Source organism: Carya illinoinensis, chromosome 4 (assembly GCF_018687715.1).
Source record: "Carya illinoinensis cultivar Pawnee chromosome 4, C.illinoinensisPawnee_v1, whole genome shotgun sequence".
Lineage (NCBI taxonomy): Eukaryota > Viridiplantae > Streptophyta > Magnoliopsida > Fagales > Juglandaceae > Carya > Carya illinoinensis.
In genome coordinates, this window is record NC_056755.1 from 35144238 (window position 1) to 35154417 (window position 10180).

At 39.5% G+C, this 10180-nt stretch overlaps 1 protein-coding gene across 1 annotated transcript in view; it reads left to right on the plus strand.

Moving 5' to 3' along the window:
- LOC122308084 (probable caffeoyl-CoA O-methyltransferase At4g26220) overlaps window positions 1-9476 on the plus strand; it is a 70227-nt gene extending 60751 nt beyond the window's left edge. The window contains exons 2-6 of the mRNA XM_043121251.1: window positions 7699-7781; window positions 7866-7945; window positions 8392-8535; window positions 8607-8739; window positions 8942-9476. Of these exons, the coding sequence (XP_042977185.1) occupies window positions 7719-7781; window positions 7866-7945; window positions 8392-8535; window positions 8607-8739; window positions 8942-9232 (711 nt within the window). The 5' untranslated portion in view covers window positions 7699-7718 and the 3' untranslated portion in view covers window positions 9233-9476. The remainder of the gene's footprint in view (window positions 1-7698; window positions 7782-7865; window positions 7946-8391; window positions 8536-8606; window positions 8740-8941) is intronic.
- Window positions 9477-10180: the final 704 nt, after the last annotated feature.

The window sequence follows — 10180 nt, forward strand, 5'->3', positions numbered from 1 at the left end:
GTAGCCGACATCCATGCTACGTACCGATCGAGTCATCGAGCTTGTTACGTAGCTCCCGCTGGCATGGCGTCCACAAGATTAACTTTGAATTGCATCCCAGTCTCAGAGCTAGTCGTGATGTTTCTGTCATTATCATCAGGTTCCACCTGCCATATCTCCCTCTTTTCGTTGGCAAGCAAGGAATCTGCAAACACTACACGAAAGAAGGATAAAGAAAATTGAAAAGAAGGTTTTGTTAGTGATAGAGGTGAGAAGAAGGGTAGTTGTAGGGCCCCATATTAATTCCCAGCTTAAAACTGATTATTTTTTAGGCCTGTCGCCCACACCATTCTCCTCAACTAATCTTCTTCTAGCTGCCTTTGCTGTTTAAAATTAAGGCATCTGCAAACGTTCCTTGCTAGCAATTCAAATAGCTATATATGGCTAACCTACATTCTTGATTAGTACTCTCAGGGAAAATGAAAGATATGTCCAATAACTATGGCGTTACAAAAAGTATAAAAGACACTACCATTAAACAACTATTTAACAAAAAAATTTTAATTTATTTGGATTTTGTTTGACTATAATGCATTTGAATTAATTGTGCTTTGAATCATTTCACTTCCTAGATCATCTAGCTAATGCGATATGTATCCTCTGCCCTATTTATTTTTAGTACATCCTCCTCTTTTAAAAACATAAAAGAGTTTAAAAGAAGGTTTGGTGAGTGAAAGAGGTGAGAAGAAGGGTGGTTTTTAGGTATGGTTCAATATACCAATACCGTGGGCGGATTCTCATTATATACAGAATTTACATTATAGAGTTGGTTCGGTTTGGTAATAAAAAATTTTCATCTCAAATTCAAAATTCTCATTTTATCATGACAATTTTTTCAAATTCCTATACAAAATATAATAAATAATTCAACTTTTTCTTTAACTTTTTTAAATTTTAGAAAAATAATAAAATTAAAATATAATATTTTAATATTTTCTCTTAAACTCAAAATTTTCATCTAACTTACCGAACAGAAGCAGCCGTACAAGAAAATAAAATCAGACAGCAAGGAAAGGTGGCGGGCGGAATATACAGGAGACAATCCAAAACAAAAGAAAGTTGGATCTTCCAACTTAGCGGAATAAGTTGGTATAACTAGAGAGGAGACTAAGACAATCCCGAGGTTTGTATTATATATGATATACACTGAATATATCCCTCCTTAAAACAAAAAAATTATTCCCCACCACAGACGGATCCGTCTTGTCCGTTCCGAAGGTGTCTACTGTACCCCAGGAAGAACCCCTACTCAATTTCAGCGTCCTAACTTTAAACCATTTCCTTCCGCCACAATATATCGATACTCTCTCTCTCTGGCCTTTTCACAGATAGATCTGCTGTCATCAGGCGGCCGGGTTCGAACTTTGTTAATCTCTATGTATAATCTCGGCAAGCATGCATTCACTTCATCTGGGAACTTTTATTTTTATCAATCTCCCCCAATTTGTTTATTTATTTTATATTTTCTACTTGTTGGATGGCTGTTATGATTTTCTTGAGCATTTGTATATTACATGTTTGATATGGCTAATCCAGTCTCTCCCCATGTCAGTGGTTTGCTCTCTAAAATGGCCAGCTATGCTTTTTCTTTTTCTTTTTTCGTGGGTATAATTAGGTTTTGTCGAGTGAAAAGTGATACATTCGTCAGAAATCGAAAACCATAATGACTTAGATCGAGAAAATCATCAGTACGAGTCCTTGAGGTTTTGCACTTTGAATATATTGAAAGAAGAATTCACAAGGGTTGCCATATGCATAGCTAGCCTTAGGTTGGAATATGAATATTGGACTAAATAATGCATGAGATAGTTGTGGACTAGATGATAACTTTGAAAGTGAATGAGTTATACCAAAGATTTGGACATGTGCAAGGTTAGGGGTTATGGTTCAACCTTAATTAATCTGATCCCTGTAGTTTTATTGATTGTTTCATGTCACTAATAAAACTTGTTTGATACATCGGTGCTGTTGGATTGATTCGAAACGATCCATTTTAACTTGTGTAATGTAAATGGGTTAAATCAATGAATAATGCTACATGCAGTCGTGGAGTGCGCAAGCGTCATGCAGTCGCTTTGAAAAAAAAGTGAAAACGACTAATAAAAATTAATTTTTTCATGTGGGTCTTTTATTTACTCACTTTTTTCAAAGTGATTGTGCAATACTTGTGCACTTACAACTACAACTATCATTTCTTTAAATTAACCCAAATTATTGTTTTGATTTATAGAGAATATTGAACACAAGTATTGTGTATGAACCACGTATATTTTATTGAGTATTCGAATACAATTTATAGTTATAGAAACAGAGCTATTAAAGGAAGCTTTTACAAGAAAAGAAACATATATACTGCAAGCTGTACAAATAAAAGCACGATCAATGTGCCTGCAATCATGCTAAATATAATATACTGAGATCACGTAATGGTGGGTGTAATCCCATAGATGAAGGCTGATTATGTGATGTCGTTTATACGCCCCCACAAGAATGGTGTACCATCTGTTATGCCAATCTTGGAGCAAAGGAGTTGGAACCGCGAACGAGAAAGTGGCTTAGTGAGTAGATCAGCCAGTTGATCTTGAGTTGGTACGTGAGCAACCTGTAATGCTCCACCAGTAACGTAGTCACGAACAAAGTGGAGATCAATAGCAATATGTTTCATCCGAGTGTGCATGACTGGATTAAGACTCAGGTGAGTTGCACCCACATTGTCGCAAAGTAAAAGGGGAGATTCTGAGAGAGGAAAACCAAGTTCAAGGAGAAGAGACTTGACCCATGCAATCTCAGAAGTAGCAGCGGCTAAGGCTCGATATTCGGCCTCTGTGGAGGATCAAGCGACTGCTTTTTGCTTCCTTGTTCGCCATGAAATTAAGTTAGAACCGAGGAAGAGAAGATAGGCAGTAGTAGAGGTGCGGTCATCTTGATTTCCTGCCCAGTCGGCATCCGAGAAGGCACGTAGTTGAAGTGGGGACGATCGATGGAGCAGGATACCATGCTGGACAGTATGCTTTAAGTATCGTAAGAGTCTCTTGGTGGCTTGCCAGTGAATAGAGCTGGGAGTGTGCATGAATTGCGCCAGCTTGTTAACAGCAAAACTAATATTAGGCCGTGTAAAGGATAGGTACTGTAAAGCACCAATTATGCGATGAAATTCCGTGCAATCTACTGGAGGGGAACCATCTTCAAGATGAAGTTTGACGCTTGTGGACAGAGGAGTGGTTACCGATTTAGCACCATCCATGCGGGTACGATCAAGTAAGTCACGAACGTATTTTTGTTGAGTGAGGAAGAGACCCTTAGTGGTAGGAATGACCTCAATGCCCAGAAAGTAGTGAAGAGGTTGCAATTCCTTTAAGGAGTATTCAGCACCAAGTTGATGAACAAGTTGATGAAGACGGGTGGAGTTGTTACAAGTAAGAATTAAATCATCAACGTAGACGAGGACATGTAGAGTGGTGCCACCAGAATTATAGATGAAGAGAGAGCAGTCAAAGCTGGAATTTTTGAAACCCATTTGAAGTAAGCTTTGACGCAGGGTCGTATACCATGCTCTCGGTGCCTGTTTAAGTCCATAGAGGGACTTGTGAAGTTTACACACAAACGAAGGATGAGATGGGTTGATAAAGCCTGCTGGTTGCTTCATAAAAATGTCCTCAGTGAGTGACCCATGCAGGAACGCATTGTTCACATCAAGCTGAAAGAGAGGCCAGTTTTGCTGCAGTGCGAGGGAGAGAACAAGCCGAATAGTTGTAGGCTTAACTACCGGACTGAATGTTTCGCCATAGTCGAGGCCAGAGCGTTGATGAAAGCCCTTTGCAACGAGTCGAGCCTTGTACCGTGCAATGCTACCGTCTTGGTTTCGCTTGAGGCGAAAAATCCATTTGTTGCCAACGAGATTTTGAGACGAGTGGGGAGGAACAAGAGTCCAGGTACCATGCCGAACCAAAGCAGTAAATTCCTCGGACATAGCTTGGCGCCAGTTTGGATTTTCAATAGCTTGAGAAACACATGTTGGCTCAACTGATGAAGGAATGGGATGTTTAGTGACCAAATAGAGTTGTTTCGGTCGGTAGATGTTGTTCATGGAGCGAGTGACCATAGGGTGAGTATGCAAGGAAGATGAGACCTCTGAAGGAGTGTGATCCTCCGGTGGAGGTGGTTCCTCAAGTGGAGCAAGAATCTCTGGGGGAGAAGAAGTCTCTGGTGGAGGTAGGGATGATGAAAAAGAAGGGATAGTGATACTAACCTCATGTGAAGGAGACTGACCAGGGGGCACTGGCTGTTGACGCAGGACTGCATGAAGAGGTGGTGTATCCGATCTTGTGACTGGAGGAACAGGGGGCATGAAGAGATCCATGAGACAGGGACGCGATGGAGAGGTTGGTACGGGAGGTGAATCTGGTGCATGCAGGGGAAAGATATCTTCAGCAAATGTCACATGCCAAGAGATATATGTGCGATTAGTGTCCACGTGAAGACATAAATAAGCACTCTGAGAGTCGGAATATCCAAGGAAGACGCAAGGGAGAGACTTGGGTTCCAGTTTGTTTGTGTTATATGGTTTTAACCATGGAAAACAGAGGCACCCAAAGGTACGAAGTTTGAGATAGTTAGGGGGTCGGTTAAAAAGTTTTTCTAGAGGACTTAGCATGTTAAGGACAGGGGTGGGTAAGCGATTGATGAGGTAGACAGCTGTTTTGAACGCAAAGGGCCAGTACGTTAATGGCATGTTTGCGCGATGAAGGAGAGTGAGAGCAGTCTCGACAATGTGTCGGTGACGTTATTCAGCAGTGCCGTTTTGTTGCGGCGTGTGAGGGGCTGTAGTAAGATGACTGATGCCGTGAGAGGTGAGGAAGGGTTTGAGCTTGATAAATTCTCCACCATTGTCAGTGTACAAGTTTTTAATTTTGTGACTGAATTGTCGTTCAAGGAGAGGAACAAGTTGAGAGAAAATGGATGCAACATTAGATTTATTTGTTATAGGAAAGATCTAGCAATACTTAGTGAAGTGATCAACAAATAATACATAGTATTTGAAACCACTTGAGTCTACAACCGGGGTAGGACCCCATACATCAGCATACAAGTATTCAAGAGGAAAATGACTTGTGAGAGATGTGGTTGAAAACGGAAGCTTGTGGGATTTATTTGTGTGACAGGAAGTGCAGGTGCTGCTGGACTTTTTCGAAGACAACGGAAGAGAGGTGAGAAGATGTTGCATAATTTTATGGGAGGGATGGCCGAGACGATTATGCCACGCTTCAAGAGAAACCCGTGTCCCAGCAACAAGAGCCGAAAAAACTTGTTTATTTGGAATGTCTAGAGCAGGAAGTGGATACACGCCTTCAACACAGTTACCGCGTAGCAGGTGCGCCCCCGTGGTCAGATCCTTCACAAGAAAATGAGAGTGAAAAAATTCAACAGAGACACGGTTAGATTTGGTGAAGCTGTGAATAGAAATCAAATTTTTTTGGATAGAAGGAACACATAAGGTGTTATCAAGAATGAAAGAACGGGTGGGTGCAGTGAAATTCATAGAACCAACGTGAGTAACGGGTAAACCTGTACCATCGCTGATGATAACCTCGTCTTGTCCATCATATTCGAAGTGAATGTTAAGGTTGGAGAGATCAGTGGTGATGTTGTGAGAGGCAGCAGAATCCATGAGCCACTTTTTTTCTTGACCAGCAGTGGTGCAGTTGACAACTGCATCAGGAGATCGTAGCTTATAACATTTCTTAGCAGTGTGACCAGGTTGATCACAAAACTGGCACGTAGGAGCTGGACGATTGTTATGTTGCTGAGGGTTTTTTGTATTTCGGCGATACTGATTTTTGGGAGATGAATTGTCTCTGCGGTAAGATGTGTTGGCAGTGGCCACCAGTGGTGAGGAGGTGAGATCCAGACGTTTAAGATAGGCTTCATGTCCAAGGAGAAGATCATGAAGTTCTTCAAACGTGAGAGAGTTTTCCCGAGCTCGAATGGGAGCCACAATGTCCCGAAACTCAGCACCAAGTCCATTGAGAACATGAAGGGTAAGATCATCATTGGTCAGAGGGGTGTCAATGAGAGCAAGTTCATCAGCCGTGGCTTTGATGGACTGCAAAAAATCAGAGACTGAGCGAGATCCACGTTGATTCAATGTGATTGTTTCCTTTAGCTGCATGACCCTGGTTCGTGAGCGATTTGCGAACAAATGAGCAAGGGTGTCCCATGCTTCTCGAGAGGTATCAGCCATGGCGATAAGAGGCATGACGTTCTCGGAGACTGACAAAAAAATTGCACTGAGGAGAAGTTTGTCCTGTCGGTACCAATGAAGGTATGCAGGGGACTGGGACAAGGTTACGGTGCTAGAGGAACTGGTGATAGCTCACGGTGGACAGGGGGAAGATCCATCCACGAAGCCACAAAGATCATAACCAATGAGAAGAGAAGTAAACTGAGCATGCCAGGAAGGAAAATTCGTGGCTGTGAGTTTGATAGGCAGCTGAGATGCAGTGTTGATAGCAACGAGGGAAAGAGTGGATTCAGTGTTAGAGATGGGTGGGGGACCAGAGTTGCTCACGGGTGAAGACATGGTATAGACCAGGAAAAAAATTCTTGTTTGAGATTAAGGAGCTCTTGATACCATATAGAGAATATTGAACACAAGTATTGTGTATGAACCACGTATATTTTATTGAGTATTCGAATACAATTTATAGTTATAGAAACGGAGTTATTAAAGGAAGCTTTTACAAGAAAAGAAACATATATACTGCAAGCTGTACAAATAAAAGCACGATCAATGTGCCTGCAATCATGCTAAATATAATATACTGAGATCACGTAATGGTGGGTGTAATCCCATAGATGAAGGCTGATTATGTGATGTCGTTTATATGATTCTATTAAGCATATCTTGTCTTATAAGCATAAACTGTTGCCAATCATGTGCAGTTATATCAAGATTATTGGAAAAATAAAAAATAATTAATAAATATAATCTTACTTTTCATTCTACCATGCATCTTGATTAAATAATATTAAAATCTGATTCTATTTGTCTAAACAAACGAACACATAACAGTACAAGGGTTTTCAAGTTTTAAGCTTAGATTGGTAAAAACATAATTTTAGTGTATATAAGTTATCAGGTTAATTGTGAGTTTCGCATATGAACCTGCAATTGACCAATTTATTAATTGGAGCCAATCAAATTAGCATAATCTGACTCGAATCCAATAATCTAAAATCCAAACTGTTTTGCTTCATTTTGGTTTCGTGTCGGAGTAATGTCTAATTTGTGAATTGTGTTAAACATTATCAGCCCTACCTTTAATAATTGAACTAAGTACTTCGGATTGCTGTCATGATGTTCTCAAACAATAGTGCTGATTAACGTGGGTGAAGGAGTTGATTTATCCCTTTTTTCAGGAGAATCAACTCCCATCCCTAATGTCATTTGTAGTCTGGGATTTTCTCTGGGAGAAAATATAGAGGAGAAAGGGAAAGAGTAGAAATTTATTATAAGCTAGCATTATCTTATATATTGTTTGGATATGGAGAATAATGGAAGGAAAATAAGTCTTTTTTATTGGGTGTGGGGGTGGGGCAATTTGTCCTCATTCCCAACTTTGCCGCCAATTTTTATTTTATTTTATTTTTAAATTTTAGAGTCCTCTAATATTGAAGGAATGGAGCAATATACGAAAACATTACTTTCAAAGGGTTTATTGCAGAGTGAAGATTTGTACCGGGTACCTACCATTCTCCTCATATAATCTTCTTCTAGCTGCCTTTGCTGTTTAAATTTATCATCTCATTCCTCAATGATATCACAGTATATCTTGGAGACGAGTGTGTACCCACGTGAACCAGAACCTCTCAAGGAGCTAAGGCATGCCACTGCTGGCCACCCTCGGTAATCATTCTTCTTAATTGCTATCTAATTTGGTGCTAATCAAGTCTTGACTTGTCAGATGGATCAAGGGATACAAATTGATAAATTGTGGTAGTTTGGGGTGCAAACTATTGATTTTTTAGTAGTTTGGAGTAAAATTTGACAAGGCAAAATAAATGTGCTCGCCAGTTCAGTCATACTTGTGCTTGAATTCTTCACTGATCAGGTGTGATCAGTCTCATTGATCGGTGTAAGAATTAGGAATTCATTGTCCAACTTGTCCCAAAATGAGTATATTATGGCAAAAAACAAGAAGAAAACGAGGGGAAATTTGTCCAATACTCACATATTCATCCGATCCAACAGTCATACTTGTTTAAAGCATCAAATCATCATCAGTGAAGACTTTCAAGTATTTTTCTTCATCTCTCATAATCCATAAAGATTATTGGATTGCCATTTTCTAGTGCTAGGTTGGCTACTTCACCAGATGCAGGTCAGTTGATGGCCATGCTGTTAAAGCTAGTAAATGCCAAGAAGGCTATTGAAGTTGGCGTTTACACAGGATACTCTCTTCTCCTGACTGCTCTTACAATTCCAGAGGATTGCAAGGTTTGATTTGATCATTTCCAGTATCTTGTACTAAACTATCAAGGTACTTACAATTTGCAGTGCTACTACGGATCATAGCCATAGATGTAAATCGGGAGACATTTGAAATTGGATTGCCGATTATAAAGAAAGCTGGTGTTGCAGATAAAATTCATTTCATCGAGTCCGAGGCTTTACCAGCTCTTGATCAACTATTACAAAATGTGAGCATGAGCTTCTTTCTTCATCTTCTTCTTTCTTGCATTTTTGAACATGGAACCTCGCCAAGACATGGTTCTTCAGATCCACACTTGGGGATGAGATCTTTTTTCATTTTAATCTTCTTTCGTGCTTGTTGGTTTACTTCCCACAATAAGTTCTTCACTAACATATTTTTCCCTTTTTTGGGGGGATTTGGTATTGCAGACCGAGAATGAAGGGAGTTTCGACTTTGCTTTTGTTGATGCGGACAAGGGTAATTATTGGAACTACCATGAGAGAATGATGAAACTACTGAAAGTGGGTGGGGTGGTTGTATACGATAACACACTTTGGTCAGGAACAGTTATACTGCCTGATGAGTTGGTTCCAGAGAACTTGAAACAGTGGAAGGAGCCGACAATTGAGTTTAACAAATTAGTGGCAGTTGATCCTCGTGTCCAATTGTCACATGCTTCCGTAGGTGATGGCATGGCAATCTGCACTCGTCTCTACTGAACTTTTTCTCCACCTCTCTGCATTTTTACTTGTAAGCATTAGCTTATCATGAAGAAGTGTCGTGTGGTTAAGAAACCAGAATAAGCAGAGGTTTTAATGAAACAGATGGGTTCACCCATTTGTGTTTGGCTTTTATAATGTCAAGGCCAGTTTTATTTGGGGTCTAAATTAGTAAATTACGTGAATTTTCGACAGCAGACCCCAGGCCCACTAAGATCAAGGAATTACAGGATATCGTCGGTAATTGTTGGACTTAAATTTATTTTCTTTCCTTTTTTTTTTTCAACCAATTTTCGAAAGGAATCTATTGTACCAGACGCTACAACTCTCAAAGGAAAAATGATACTGTTCCATAATATAGGAACAGATGTTTGCGTGGATCCAATTTGAACATGCTTTATCACAGTTCAGTAACTGAATCACCGGTAAATTAAGAAGAGAAAGGAACATGTTTGTGTTCATCGTCTCCTTAATCGGTACACACAAAATTGCAATGAAGAAAGAAGCCGGCATGACGCATTCTGGCTGGTGTAGGCAAGCTGCGATCATATTGGAGAACCTCTTTCTATCCAAGCATAATGAATCCAAGTGATGAGGTTGGAATTCTAGTTTGGCTACATAGTTTAGATGAAATGAGATGGGATGTTTTGTTAAAAGTTTAATAAAATATTGTTATAATATAATTTTTTTAATATTAATTTTGTTTTGGAATTTGAAAAAGTTGAATTATTTATTATATTTTGCATGGAAATTTTGAAAAATTGTAATGATTAAATGAGATGAGTTAAGATGAGATAGTTTTGGTATTTGGTAACCAAACGTTTTCTGAGACTCGGGTTGGAAGAAGAAAAATGATTCTAATTTCTTCCAAAAAGTACAGTAACTTTACAATGCTTTGTTTATATACATTATAACAGAAGCTATTGAAAAATTGAAGCAAAAAACAAA